General features: G+C 50.9%; 1 protein-coding gene across 1 annotated transcript in view; it reads right to left on the bottom strand.

The window, feature by feature from the left end:
• Positions 1-14,452, bottom strand: part of SYT13 (synaptotagmin 13) — a 37,656-nt gene extending 23,204 nt beyond the window's left edge. The window contains exon 1 of the mRNA XM_045893850.1: positions 14,270-14,452. Coding sequence (XP_045749806.1) covers positions 14,270-14,452 — 183 coding nt within the window. The remainder of the gene's footprint in view (positions 1-14,269) is intronic.
• Between the last annotated feature and the right edge of the window lie 1,104 nt (positions 14,453-15,556).

The raw sequence follows: 15,556 nt of genomic DNA, 5'->3' as shown, positions 1-15,556 counted from the left end.
CTGGCAAACCAGCTGAAGAGAAATATTGGGATTAGAGAAATTGATTTGCAAAGGAATGGTGAGGTCAGGCCATGAAGGGTCTCGAATACCCAGCAAAAGATTTTGAACTCTAGTTTATAAACAGTGGAGAGACACAGCCAGATAGTGAACAGGAGAATGATATGAGCACTCCTTTCAGTAAATCAGAGTAGCAGGTGCACGCAGGAGGGACTGGAGGCGAGAAGGCCAGCCCAGAGCCAGGTGAGAGGAAGCGAGGGGATGGACCACGGTATACCTGTCTCGATGAGAGAGGGAGGCAGCATGCGCAACAAATCCCCAAGGAAGATTTGACAGTGCTCACGGGTGGAGCAGGGTGTAGGCAGAGGGAGGAATCCGAGAGAGCTGCATTAAGAGAAAGGCACCCCCTTCACTACCCATCAGGGCTCCTTTCCTGAAAAAGCATTATCTCTGAGGGTCACTGAACGTCTACAGCCACAGAAACGATTGGGCAACAGATCATTTCTTCTGTGTGACTTTCGTGAAAGATTGCAAGGCGCAACCTCCAAAGAGCTGCTTCTGACGTCCCCTCCGGGCGGTCACCCGGGCCAACCCCGAGCTGCGGAGGATCAGCCCTAGGCATATGCTCACTTTTACATGGGCCACAGACCCATTGGATTTCCCTTCTGTGTCACACTGGCCAACATTCCAACAGGTTACCAACTGTCACAAAACTGGGATTTGGTTATGGAAGGTCAGTAATACTGGAGTGTTCGGCTCCAAGTTACTATCAATGTCAAATAGTTTTCCTCGGCTCATGTCAAGCCTTTTGAACTGAGAAAAACAGCTGAACTTTCCTACCCACACAAGCTCCAAGTGGGCAGGGCACCCCGCTAGAGGCTAGACCCAATGGAAACTGCCAGAGGCTGGACCAAACAGAAACCAGGTGAGAGGCTAATGAAAGCAGTTTCTAAACAATGAAGCCTTGTGCAAACAGGGCTTGATCATTGTTGACTCTGACCTTTGCCAATTTGTATCCCCCCACAGACTCTCCCTTTGTTATTATTAATTATCAGGGTTGGTAATAATAGCTAACATTGATTGAAAACCCTAACAGCAAGGGTCTGGGCAGGAACAGAAGGCATGTTCAAAGTGGGCCATTGAGGAGAGTTTCATAAAGCAGGTATTTACAAAGGTGGGGGAGACTAAGGAAAACAATATGGAATGGAGACTCTTCTGGAGCCAGGAGTAGCTGGGCTCTGTTCACAACCCTAGACCAGGCCTTCTAAGACTGGGGCACGGGGACAGGGACGTTAGGAAAAGGGGGTAAGTTTGGGCAGGAGTGGCAGGGAGGGGAGGAGGATGCAGAGGGTGGTCTGGATGCCAAGGGGCAATATGCAGCCTGGCCTTTAAGTTCTGGGCACGGCCTTACCTGGATTATCTGATTGAATCCCCACCATTCAGTAACAATGACATGGTTCATAGACAGCCACACTGAGGCACAGACAGGTCAAGTCACTAGCTGGCCACCACACAGCAAGCAAGGGGCAGACTGAAACTGGAACCCAAAGCCCGAGTGCCTCATGGCCTCCACTCATCTCATGCGTCACATCCAATCAGTTTACCAGAGTCATTTTAATGACAACTTAATTATTAATACTATTTATTAATCCAATAACCATCTCATGGGCTGTTGCAATTGGTGAGGCCTCCCAAAGGCCGCCTGGAGGAGTCACAGGAGCTGGGTTTCCCGCGGCGGTGGCAGCCGGAGTCACCCTTCTGCTCCTGAGGAGGCCAAGGGCCCTGGCGTGACTCTGCCAGGGACACCCTGTGCACTTGGGGCGGTTGCCGGGATCTCGGGCAGTGGCCCAGGGAACTGCAAACACACCAGTGGCCTCGACCCCGCCTTCCAGACGCTAAGCTGCAGGTACAGCTCACCGCAGCACGCAGCTGGCCTGATCCGCCCTGTGGCCTTCAGGAGTCACAGATTCAAGGCGCCCCTTCCTTAAGAGTCTGGCGTTGCCCTAATATGAAGAATTCCAGAAACACCCGAGGGCAGGCAACTGCTGACTTAACTAGCTGCTGACTCGTCTGGTCTTCCTAAGAATTCAAGTCTGTCAATTGTTCACCGTACCACGGCGCCCTCAACCCGCCCCTCCCCGCCTTGTGGGGGGACTGAAGGATGCTTCTGACACCTGTGACCCTGGGGGACACAGCCCTCAGGGCGCCCGTGGCCATGGCCCCCTCTTCCAGGCGCGGCCAAACCCCCCCTCCCACTGCTGTTCTCCCATCCCTAAGGAGCCTTTAGACCAGGCAGCCCTCTGCTTTCTCTCCCCTTTCTTCCCTTGGCAACCTTCCCCATTTGATTCCACGGGCCATCATTTCAACAACACCTTTTCAGAGTCTAAAGACCCCCTGCCTTCCAGCCCTTCCCTGACGCCATGTGGCAAAAGCCCAACGTTGGATGAACCCGCTACACCACGATGCCTGCGCCCAACAGTCCTGCCCTGCAGGAGGGTCGCTCCAGGGGCGGTGGTCCCGTGACAAATTCATGGTCAGCAACCTCAAACTGGCTCCCAGCCCTGCCCCGCAATCCTACCGTTTCCCTAACTCCTTCCCCGAGCCCACATTTTGGAAGTGTCCCCAGTGCTCAGTGCCTTATATGTAGTAGGTGATCAATAAATATTTTTAAAATGAATGACTATCCTAGAAGCGGTATGTTCATGCTCTCCCTCCCATCCTCATGGAAGCCTTTTCATTTTTCACACCTGGAAGGTTTTCATGGACTCTCTCTTTCCTGCATAGCGAACACACACACAAGTCACCGCTTTCGTAAGAGATCAATAAGAACATGATTTCGAGATACTTTAAAATATACTCTGAGCAGTGCCAGGTGTTGAGCTGTTGGGTGCTTTCAAAAGTTACCTTACTTAGTCTTTAATATTACCTGAGAGAATGTGATCATCACCCCTGCTTGTTGATGAGAAAAGTGCAATTCACAATGGTCAAGCTCATTTAGCTGGAAAATGGTGGAGGCTACCTTCAAATTCAGGTTTGGGGTCTATGTCTAATCTGCTTGTTACTCTATCTCAGCAGCTTGATCATAAAATGAACATTTTCATTCTAAGAGACAATTTCCTCTTTCGAGTGATCTCAAAAAACTCGATTATTATTAAGTCCTCTAATCCTGGTGGATATCCAAAATCAAATGCAAGTCTACCACATAGCGGTTCCAAATGGGTTACCAAATCTCATGTCAATTCCTTTCTGTTCTTTGTTTCTGCATGGTTTGCAATGAGGCTGTTGAGCAAAGGGCAACTTAAAGGATCTGTTCACTTGCAAGAGATGTGCTCCTCAGAGGCCGTGCTGGCAGGACAGTGTCCCAAAGCCCTCCAGATCACGTCGCTGGTTTGCTACAGAGTTTTGTGCCTTGCTGTGTCACGCTGCCTTCGCCGTGTCTCTCTGATGGACTTGCCCTTTCTTCTAAATGAAGGGACTGAGCTGAACACGGAAATGCATCTCAGGATGCTTGCAGGTGGACTGTGGGAAGGGACGAGGGGATGTGACACACAGAAAGAGCTGAGAGCGAGCAGAAACCACTCTACACTTACAGCTGTTTGCATGACGTCTCCTACCTGCCCCGCCACACGGCTGTCCCGCAACCTTACCTTCATCTTCCAACTCTGTCCTCTCCAAAGCAGTTTTCTTCACTCTGAAAAGCCAAATCTCCATGATCCTGCCTCAATAAGCTACACCCCTCTCATCACGCCTTTCTCAGCAGCAAATCCGAAACTGTGTGGTGGATGATGCTTTTCCAAGTAAAATGTGGTCTCCGTGGGCATTAGCCCGTTGGCTTCGCAGTTGAAAGTTTTTAAATGGTCTCCAATGTTAGCCAAGTGAATGGAGACTCAGAAGGGAGGGAAATGAATAGAAGGTGAGGCCACCATGCCCTCCAGGCTTGTCCTGATTCCTTGCTGGGTCACTAAAGGAGATCACGGAGAAGCCTCAGCAAGCTTGTTGCTGTGCTTGGGATTTTTATTTTGGCTGCAAGAAGAGGTGGTAACCCCGTGAATCCCTTCCACCCCATCCATCCAACCATCCACCCATCCATCCATCCAACCATCCATCCATCCATCCATCCATCCATCCATCCATCCAACCATCCATCCATCCTCTGACTCAGGAAGCCATTCAACATTTCTCCTCACTTCTCTGGCCATCTGTCAGCTCTGCTCAGTTGCTCTATGAACAATCCATCTTGGACTTATTGACTGGAGGGCAGCGGGAGCCCAGGAGATATGTCAAAGTACCCTGAGGTCTATGCCAGATGGACGAAGACTCACTTTGACAAAATTCTCATAGGACGCTCCTCCCCTTTTTACTTATTCATATTCATGCATGCAACTACTAACTATTTGACTCTGATCTGTTCACGGAAACATGCTAGCGAGCAAATTTCAGAGCGCGGTTACTCATATTCCGTTACTTTAAATGAGAAATATCATGATGCATTTGACGTCCACCCAAAAACCTTAATCAACTTCCCAAAGTATCACACCCTTAAACACCATGTCAAAATCTCCCAGGAATTTTCCATAATATACATCAATTAAAACACCTTTCACTTAACTAGCACATCGGGAACTCCTCGGTGGGCAGGTTCGCACGTGTGCGTGGTGCACTGACACCAGGGGGGACCAAGGCTCCTCCTCCTGGCATCACACTGGTCTGATAATGTCAATACATAAGGAAACAATAGTGAAAGATACTAAGTACCCTCAGTGGGACCTGGGTTTGTAGGACCCGCAGGTATGTGGGTGAAGGAGATTGGGACCCCCGAGGGCTAAAGCTCAGGGGGAAGGGTGGGGAATGTGGCAGTGTAACACGCAATGATTTAAAGGGTGGTGAAGCAGCAGGTACAAACATGCTAGAACGTGCTAGTACAACAGGGGAGCCAGGCCTGCCACCCACGGCCTCCTCCTGTAAGACACCAGAGCGACGAAATGTTTGCACAGGTGTGCCCTTGTGGATTCATTGTCACGAACATTCCACACCGAGAGGAAATGTTTTAAAAACTTGCCAGATACAGATGAGTATTTTTTAAAATGAGAGTTTCGGGGGGGAGGGGGCGGTGCCCGGGTAGACCAGTGGGTTGCGCGTCTGACTCTTGATTTCAGCTCAGGTCATGGTCTCGGTGTCGTGAGATCAAGCCCCGCGCTAAGTCTGGAGCCTGCTTGGGATTCTCTCTCTCCCTTATTCTCTGCTCCACCGTTCATGTGCTCTCTCTCTCTCTCTCTCTCAAAAAAAAAAAAAATTTGAGAGTTTGGATTTTTTAAAAATCCTAAAAAATACCTAAAAAAAAAAAAAAGCCTAGAAAATACCGCAGTGAAATGCCACTTAACACCCACTAGGATGGCTGTCACAAAAAAACAACAAAAAAAGGAAACTCACAGCTGCTGGCGAGGTTGTGAAGAAACTGGAAGCCTCAGACATTTCTGGTGGAAATATAAACAATGCAGCTGCTGTAGAAAACAGTTTGGCATTCCCTCAAAAAGTTAAGCATGGAATTACCAAATGATGTGGTAATTCCACTCCTAGGTATCTACTTGGAAGAAGTGAAAACAGGTTGTCAAACAAATATGAGTGCAGCAATGTCCACACACTATTCACAATAACTGAAGGGTTGCTAACAAACATTGGGAAACCTTGCTTTGAGGAAGGAGGAGAATAGCTTCACGGGGATACGTGTTAAGAACTAAGGGATTCCAGGGCACCTGGGTGGCTCAGTCGTTAAGCGTCTGCCTTCGGCTCAGGTCATGGTCCCAGGGTCCTGGGATCGAGCCCCGCGTCGGGCTCCCTGCTCCGCGGGAAGCCTGCTTCTCCCTCTCCCACTCCCCCTGCTTGTGTTCCCTCTCTCACTGTGTCTCTCTCTGTCAAATAAATAAAATCTTAAAAAAAAAAAAAAAGAACTAAGGGATTCTATTTGCCTGTCAGAATCAACATACACATGCGTACAAAGGGCCTCTCTAGCCAATGTCCTCCCAGACGTCCACCAACCGATGAATGGATAAACAAAATGAGGCAAATACACATAATGGGATATTATTCAGCCATAAGAATAAAGTTCTGATATAAGCCACAATGTGGATGAACCTTGAGAACATGATGCTAAGTGAAAAAAGCCAGAAACAAAAGGTCACGTATTTTAAAATTCCAAATATGTCAGATGTCCAGAATAGGCAGATCCATGAAGACAAAAAACAGACTGGTGGTTGCCAGGGACTGGAAGAAGGAGAGGAACAGAAAGTGTGTCTGCTTAATAGGTACAGAGTTCTCTTAGGGGGTGAATGAAGATATTTTAAAGCTGCATGAAAGTGAGAACAAAGTGCTAGAACAACGTGACGTGTGATTCGTACTCTTTAGAATGGTTCATTTTATGTGAATTTCACCTCAATTAAAACAAAGTTTTGAAAATAGCTATAACCTTCATATTATCAGTGCCCCTCACATAGGCATTGATCAAGTTTGATACATGAATGAATAAATGAATGAGTGAACCTGTCCATGGTCTACAATGCCCTTCTTACCCCAATCCACTCCCCAGCCTCCTCATACACCAGACCCCACCTGGCTCTCTGCTCTTGGGCACACTGACCTTTTGCTAGGTCCTTCTAGGTGCTAAGTTTCTGTCACAGGACTTTTGTACAGCCTCAGTCCTCTGTCTGGAGCCCCTCACACTCCTCCCCATTGCCCTAGTTACTTCCCTTCCAATCCAGCTCTCAGCTTGGCCATCACTTTGTCCAGGAAAGCCTCCTTCCTGACTGGGTCAGTTCCACCTTACACTCTCATAGCACTAGAACTTTCTCTTTAGGTAACTTACCACTATTGCATTTTCATCTATCTGTGCTCTTCTCTATTAACGCTGGTCTTCCCCATTACAACATGAATATCATGAGGGCTGAGGATGGGCGAGTATGTTGTTGAGGAGGGAGCAGTTACCACTGTATCCCCCTGCCCCCAAGCACAGTACCTGGCACATAGTATGTGCTCAATAAACATAATCAAGGGAGGAAGGGAGGGAAGGGGGAATCTATCCACCCTTTTCATCTGTTTGCCTTCAGAAATCTACTAACACATTATTTCTCAACAAACTGGCTAGAGAGGCCATTTGTACGCATGTATATGTTGATTCTGACGTATACATACAGAACCCCTCAGTTCTTAACATGTATCCCCGTGAAGCTATTCTCCTCCATCCTCAAAGCAAGGTTTCCTAATGTTTGTTAGTAAGAAATCAGCTCTGGAGTGAGTGCAGGCAATGACACTGAGTTATGCATGGTTGCTGACTGCTGGGAGATTGAAGGTCAAATAGCGTGGATCGTCTCGGGGTGTCCTGATTTCTCTTGCCCATCTCCCACCCTGGGACAAGCAGTCACTCTTTTTTTTTTTTTTTTTTTAAGATTTTATTTATTTATTTGAGAGAGAGAGACCCAGGCACCCCGGGCAGTCACTCTTTACCCTGCTTCCTCTTTGTCTTCTGGGTCTGCTGCTTCCTCCATCTGACTGGTCTCTCCCCTTCTTTCCGACTTTGTCTTACCCCTGTCTGATTTCTCCTCTGGTAGTTTCCTCCATCACGCTTGAATGGCCTGGCTATTTCTCTTCCTGCACCCCAGGTACTTGATAGTAACCGGGACCAGGTTCTGAAATTCGGAAAATGTCTATAAAGATGCAGCAATCTTTTCTCCTGCAGTCAACACAAGGTGCTAGTGAACTGTCAGTCCCGTGAAAAAAAGAGCCGGGCCCCTGAATTATCTACATGCTCCATCAGAGGAGAAATGAAGAAGGGAGGGAGATGTGATGGGTCTGGGGCCTACCACTGGGAAGGGATTGTGGACACAGACTTAGGGTCCACATTGTATCCGGAAGGGCCTGGTGTTTCTGGCGGGTGTGTGCTCACCGCTCTGAAATAATCTATGCTAATTTCTTGATGAAAAATTCATACTGTCTTCTGTGTTGCTAAGCAGCCAGCCCAAACATGTTTACTGTGTAAATCTCTCCAGAGGGCCCTGGGCTGTGCCCAGGGTCTGAAGCGTGACAGACATAAGAGGCAACAAAGCCATCCCAAGCTTTGGGAAAGGTTTCTGAAGCTGACCTGCAAAAATGCGTATTTTTGAGACTTTTATGCCACATTTGGGGAAACACAGTGGTTCGAGTGTAATTTTGACTAGCTTTTCTCCGCTAACCTCCAGCCTACTGGTCAAAGTGTGGGCTCAGGAGCCAGACTTCCTAAATTTGATTTCCAACTCTGCCACTAAAATGTTGCTTAAATGTGCTGTGTTTTACTTTTCCCATCTGTAAAAGGGAAATAATAATTCCACATGTTTCATAGGGCTATCGTGAAGATAAAATTAATATGATTAAAGAGGGCCTGGCACACATAAAGAACCCAAAAAATATTAGTTGTGCTATATCACTACTATTTATTACTCTATGGAAATGCCTCAATTTCTTGTCTGTTCGTTAATGTGAACAGGAGAGTCTGCCAGCCAGGAGATGAGCTGAGAAATAAATCCTTTAAAAGGGTAAGAATCCATGAAGGGCAGACCTTAGAGAAGCCCGGGGGCACATCAGCTCCAGGAGCGGGGTTAGCAGTTCATGGGGCCTCCTGTGACCACTGAGGTGCCGAGGAGACCTTGGCAGAGCAGTGAGCCAAAAAAGGAGAAAGTTCTTTGAGCTGAAGGTGGGGGTGCCCCTCCTAAGGGGTTTCTCATGCCCCCTGCACCTGCCCCATCATGATAGCAGTGTAACACGCTCCATGGCTTCATTGTCCATCTCCCCACTCATCAGAAAGAGCTCACGTCCGTCTCTTCATTGCTCCATCCCAGTGCCTAGCAGGTGCACATTAATCTTTAATGAATGAACTTATTAGCAAATGAAACGCAGCATATGGGTCCCGATGCATCCACACTCTGATAAGTATGAATTCAGGCAGGTGATCGGAGAGGATGTGGCTCGAGTGGTCTAAGGAAGAGGAGAACAAGGTGGGAGGGTTGATGGGGCCACACTGATGGTCTCGAGGTCCCAGTCCCAAGAAGGAGGCGGCCACAGGAGTGGCGGCAGAAAGCAGACAGAGCCAGGGACCAGGGAGTATGGGATGGATCACAACAAAGGAGGGCCATGCCTCTTGATGATAGCCCAGAAGTCCTCCTGGGAACAAAAACAGTGACTTTCGATACTAAGTTAGTGTTTACAAACGTTGTATCACAACATGAAAAATTTCAATGACAACCTCACTGAAGTCTAACTCTATAGAGAAAAGCGCACAAATCATAAAGGTAGAGCTGGGTGAATTTTCTTTCACAAAATGACCAACACGCTTGGGTGACCAGCATCCCCATCAAGAGGCCGAACATGAACAACGTTGCAGAGGCTGCCCAACCACGCCCCGGCCATTGCCTGGCCCCCAACGGCAAGACCAAACATACATTGGACTTGACTTCAAATCGGGTGGAAATAAAACCTTACCACTTTGCCCTCCTTTGCGCCTTTCCTCTTAGTGAGTGTGAGTCGCAATACGACCACTTCATTCACAATATACATTCAAGGGTTATCACGGGCTCAGCATCACACCAGATATCGTCGGGGACACAAGAAAAATGAAAAATACACTCCCTGATCTTGCCAGAAAAGATTCCTCTGTACCCACAGTGCTGGATACAAACTCAGCATTTGTTTACATTGTTTCATAAGAACCTAGAATTAATTTATTCGTGTTTGCTAAAATCTGAATGTCCGTGTCCCACCTCCCCTCAAAATTCATCTGTTGCAACTTAGCCCACAAGGAGATGCTACCAGGAGGCAGGCCTTTGGGAGGTGATCAGGTCATGAGGATGGACCCTCATAAAGGGAATCTATGCCCTTACAGAAGTGGTCCTAGAGAGCTCCCTTGCCCCTTCCCCCGGGGTGAGGATAGAGCAAAGTCTACGAATGGGCTCTCACCAGACACCGAATCTGCTGGAGCCTTGGTTTTTGGACTTCCCAGGCTCTAGAACTGTAAGAAGCCCATTTTTGTTGCTTATAGGCTGCCCCATCTGTATTTTGTTACACAGCCCAAACAGACTAAGACGGCATTCCATGGAAGCCCACCCTACTGGAAGGAGGGTGAGATTGTCTAGTTTGGTGGGAAGTGGCGGTGAGGACCTGGGGGATGTGGAGAGAAGAGGCATGGGGGCCTCTGCCGAGGGTCCAAGCAACTTGGCTAAAGCCTTGGACTACATGTTAGCTGCAAGGGGACAGCACCCGGGTCACCCCAGGGACCTCCGAGACACATTCAAGAAGATTCACTTCAAGAATACAACAAAGTAAGCACCGTGCGGGGAGAAAACTCTGACATGAAAACCAAAGCTTTCTGAAAACAGGAACCCCAACTCCTGTTAAGTGACAGGTGTCAGGGGGTCCAAGCAGTGGGAAAGAGCGGTTCTCCCTGCTCACTCTTTATTACTGAGGTTAGTCAAAAACAGCACTTCTTCTGAAGGGACCCAGGATAAGGTGAGTGGAGGCCTGTGCAGACCAGTGTGAAAAGGAAACTGAGGGGGAAACTGAGGGGGAAGGAACCAAGGGGCCTGGCTGCCATTCACTAGTAGATTCTGAAGCAGTGGGAAAGGGAAGATGCCCACACACACACATGCATGCGTGCGCACATCATTCTGCTGCTCTCTGCCCTGTCTCCCTCTCGAGCTGCCACCAAGCTTCAAAAGCTGGGCTGACAGAAGTGAGGGAGGTCCCAGTTGAGCCTGCCAGACCATGAGTGGGCAGTGTAGTGAGACTGAGTCCCCTGCATCCCCCAAAAGACCACACCCGGGTGAGGGTGAGGGACTGTCTACGAAGGCAGGATGAAGGGTCCAGAGTGTGTGTTTTGGAAAAGCAGAGATAAACTATGAATTGAAGCCAGGTGGAGGCATGCGAGGTGAGGGATGACAGAGTGCTTCTGCCCTCTGCCTCCTCCCACTTAGCAGAGATCCTGGGCCCTTTTTTTGTTCCACGGATTCCTTTAGCTCTCCAGAGAGGCCCTCTGGACACTTCCTCAGAATGTTTGCAAATCAAAGACATCGGACTACAGAGGAACATCTAATAAAATCAGCTTGTGGAATGGCTCTATGTGAGCCTCTTCATCCACCCGTTGGCTAACAGGATCTGGCAGGACATTTAATAAGTACCATGATTTAGAACTGGCGATGAACATAAATGATCCTGTGGAGTATCTACAATAGCTGTAGTTGCCTCGAAACTACCTGTGATTTCCCTGGGGGACCAAGGCACAGATATTGTTAACACTCCTGTGCTGTGTGGTTGATATTCCTCCTACCCAAGACCATGAACCTCTTAAATTCCATCTACAGACCCCATAGGAATGTCTTTGGACCTCAGGTTATGAACCCCCAGGGGAACTTCCAAGTTCTTCTCAAAATCACTACAAACTTCAACTTCATCTAACCATACAAGGCCTGAATATCCAAGGAATTTTTCCAAGAACCACAACCAGTTATTTTCAGAGACATAGGCGGTCCCTCCGCATCCTACAGACATGCGGTTCTCAGTGTAAGGGAGTCTGGAACCCCTTTCTGCAGCCCTGTGCCCTCCCTTCCAGGAACATCTTCAGAAAGCCTTCCCCGACTCCTCCCCTCGTTGTCCACGCGCATCACTTCCAACACCCTGCTGTCACCTGCCACCCCTAACACCACCTCCTTTACTTGTTTGGAAATGACAATTGTGTTCTTTCCTCCGCTCACTCAATCTGGGTCAGTGGCTGAATCAGTCTGAGAACAATGGCAGCCCAACCAACATTGTGAGATCTCCCCCGCGCCACATCCGTGCCCACTGATTCAGCCCAGGTTGCCCAAATCCTTGTCACTCAGGGAACCAGATGAGGGGATGTGAAGGAAGGGGTCTCATGTATCAACAAAGGCTTACTGTGGCCCTACTGGGCTACCACGGGGTTACAAAGGCCTGGTGCGTGCGCTCCCATTGGGAGAAATGACTCCAGCAACAATCCCAAGCGGACACAGGGATACCTTTACTAGTCAACAGTTTCTTATTAGACACCTGCTAGGTTCCAGACACTGAGGAGGTACTGGGAATAAATAACATACAAATAAGTGGACACCAAAGATCACATCCAGTTTTAACAAGTACTATGAAAGAATTGTAAGAACAATAGGGAAGAAGGTAATAGAGGAGGAGGTACTTTGTTACATGTGGTGGGAGACAAAATCCTCTGGAGAAGGGGAAATTTAAACAGAAAGAAGCCTCAAGGATGAGAAGGAGCCATCAGTATGAAAAGCTGGAGGAAAATGGCCATGAGGATTGGGGGGTCTTTAGGAAGGGTCATACATACAGGGAGGGTGAGATTTCAGATGATTGGGAGAAGGGGCATGAGCTTGGCCGGAGAGGTAGACACCTGCCAGATCAAGCACATGGGGGGGCGGGGGGGGGGAGGAGTGGAGTGGCTATTAGCATGGATTCCAGAAGCAGACCAGCTTGGCTAGAATCCATACAGCTCTAAAACTTCTCTAACTGTGTGGCCTTGGGCAAGTCACTTACCCTCTCTGAGCCTTAGCTTCTTCATCTTTAAGTAGGGATCAGCATATATGTCCTTCACTCACTTGCTAAGTGCATTAAGAATAAAGCACTTAGAACGGTGGCTGACACAGGGTGCATGCCACGTAGCGGTTTGCTATGACTTGTTCCAAGCTCAATGAGAAGTTGGGGTGGGGGGAGTTGAGCCCAAGAGAGCCACTACCTGGGTTGTCTTTAACAGATTCTTGGCCCTTGTGTGAGCTACTGGAAGGGATCCCAGAGGTCATTTACACCAACTCCTTCCCCGGCGCTTCTCTCTGGGAAGGGGAGGGGACAGCCCCTGAAGAGCCACCTCTGAGAAAGGCACAATGGCCTTCCCCTAAAGCCTGAGGAGCAATCTCTGTGAAGGGCACAATGGCCTTCCCCTCACGCTGGGTGGGAGAGAAGGTTGAGAGGCAGCGGGCCACAACTTCTGAAGGACTCATCCACCCCTTCAACCGCCTGCCAGTGGAGAGCCCACTACTCCCACCTCAGATGGTTCTAGAAGGGTCCCGCGTCCCGATGCCTGGCTGGCTCCTATTCCTGCCAATGTCAATGTCACTTTCCTGGGATTGTAAGTGCCTCAAGGACAGTAGCCATTTCCTTCCCCTCTCACTACCTGGTGACTGACAGAGGCCTCAAGCACTGAGTCTCAGAGCTTTTGAATAATTGATTGGAAAAAGGAAGGTGGAATTGCAGCATTTTTGTGCCTCTCCCAGATCTATAAGCTCTATAAGGAATCTAGAGGGCGTTGGGAAGTCATTAAGTCATGCCCCTGCCCCAGGGCCAGGCTTCCTCCAGCACCCTAGCAAGACTCTTCCTCCTGGTCTCCAGAGCGCATTTTACACTCCCCACCTCGGTAATGTGTCCCGAAGGGCACAGCCTATGTAGGGGGCCCCTTCCAAACCTCTTCCCTAGACCCCTTCTGCCGCACTGTACAATGGGGACACCACCCATTTCCTGCCCCACGGGGCTCTGGGCACAAGCCCATGCAGGGGATAAAAGCCCTCCTGTCTCCAGGGACATCTTCAGAGACACCACAGCAAGCCCCTCTGGCTGGCTGGAGCTGAGGGCTGCTGGGAGGGGGCGAAGGTCCTTCAGGCCCCTCCACATTCACCAGCCTCTCCCCAGACCCCAGGCACTCCCCACCCAGCTGTCCCTCTCCCGCTCCCAGGGATGCAGCAACCACCTCCCCTCTCGTTTTTCCGTGGCTTGCCCCCTCCTCAGCTAAGCCCTTGCTTTCCCTACACCAGACCCCCCAACTTCTCTTCCCTCTCCCGTCCCCATTTCTCTTCCCCCAATTCTGCAAGCTTTTAACCCCCCAACCCCCCTCCCCCGTTTCCTGCCAGCCGCTCAACTCTCCTCCCAGTCCCTATTCGTCCCCAAGTCCCCTTTCCCATTCCGTCCCTCCCCCTCCCCTTTAACGCTCGCTGACCCCATTCCTCTCGCGCCCCCACCAAGCCTCCCTCCCCTAACTCTTCTCTCCGACCCTCCCTCCACCCCCAGGCCTCCCGGACCCCCTCGGCGGGTCCTCGAGCACGTTCTCCGCCCTCCTCGCCGCCACGCTCGGTGGCGCAAAGCACGGCGACCGCTCCCCCCCACCCGGTTCCCCCGCCGCTGCAGCCGCCGCCGAGACCCCACCGCGCCCCGGGGAGGCCGAGGCGCCGCCCCCGCTCACCTGTTGGGCGGACCGGAGCACGCCGGGTCTCGCCTTCTCCGGATCAGGGTCCCGGTCCCGCTTCAGCACCCCCTTCTTGGGATGCATGTGCCGGCACAGGCAGGTGACCCCGCACAGCGCGAGGATGCTGGTGGCCGTGCCCAGCGTGGCGCCCAGCGCGATCACTGGCACCGACAGCACCATGGTGCCCGCTCCCCGCGCGGGGCTCCGGCCCGCAGCCGCGCACCTACCCCTGCCGGGCCCGCCGCCCGCCGCCCGGCAGCTCCTGGGATCCGGACGCGCGGGCTGCTCTCCCGCCGCCTGGGGTGGGGGGTGGGGGGAGGCGGGGAGGGAGGCGGGGAGGGAGGGCGGCTGCGAGGACGTCAGAGGACGAGGCTGGCCGGGAGCGGGCGGGTGCGCCCGCACTCAGCTCTACGTCAGCCCGCCCCCCCTCCCGCCGACACGTGACCAGACCCCCACCCCAACAGCAAACCAGCCTTCAGATGCCCGCAAGCTTAGGGGTGTCTTGGGCCGTTCTTCACGCTTTTTGTACGCGGACACTTGGCCCCGAGAAAGGCAGGAGCTCGCCCAGGTCACACTGTGTGAGCGGGCGAACCCCGGCTCCAGCCCAGGCCTGCGGCTCAGTCTGGGTGGGGGTCACTTTACCAGACTCCTAACCCTTCCTTTCTCACCTTCTCTGGCCCGGGAGGCTGTATACGTGGGTCCTCCGCGAGATTTTCAAACACACAAGGGCTGCAGACTTCCCATCTCCCGAACTCGCCTGGTGTTTGCTATGCCGTGGGGCAGAGCTGGCAGGGGGCAGGCGGGCAGAAGGGAATTGCCTGGGGTTGAGACTGTGCCCATGCCCTGGTGAAGATCACCGCACCCATTCTGTTTCTGTCGCATGTCCTTCAGCATGCTTTCCCTCCTCATTTGATCTGTGGGTCTCCATTTGCAGATGAGGATGGTGCGGGCCGGTAGGGGATGTGGGGAAGCTGGAAAACTGCAGGCATCCTCAACCCAGACTCGGGTTGGCAGATTCCGAGTCCCTGCGCCACACTCAGAGAAAGAACTTGTCTTAGAAGAACAAAGAGCCTCACGTGCAGCCGCCAGCAGTCCACACTTGATGCAGAGAGGGGGACATAAAAGAAGTATGCTTAGAGTAAGGTGAAATTAGAATTCCAGGCATGAGGAGACGGCCTTAGATCAGAACACAGTGGTTTGCAGTGTATTGTGTTATGGGGAGTGTTTCATTGAATTCAGCAAGCATTCCCGGTGTCTGCTGGGCACGTGTGAGAAGGAGTGCAG

Source organism: Mirounga angustirostris, unplaced genomic scaffold (assembly GCF_029215605.1).
Source record: "Mirounga angustirostris isolate CCGP_5_RB_7025 unplaced genomic scaffold, mMirAng1.0.hap1 SCAF_13, whole genome shotgun sequence".
NCBI classification, from domain to species: Eukaryota; Metazoa; Chordata; class Mammalia; order Carnivora; family Phocidae; genus Mirounga; species Mirounga angustirostris.
This window is presented reverse-complemented; position numbering and strand designations above follow the sequence as displayed.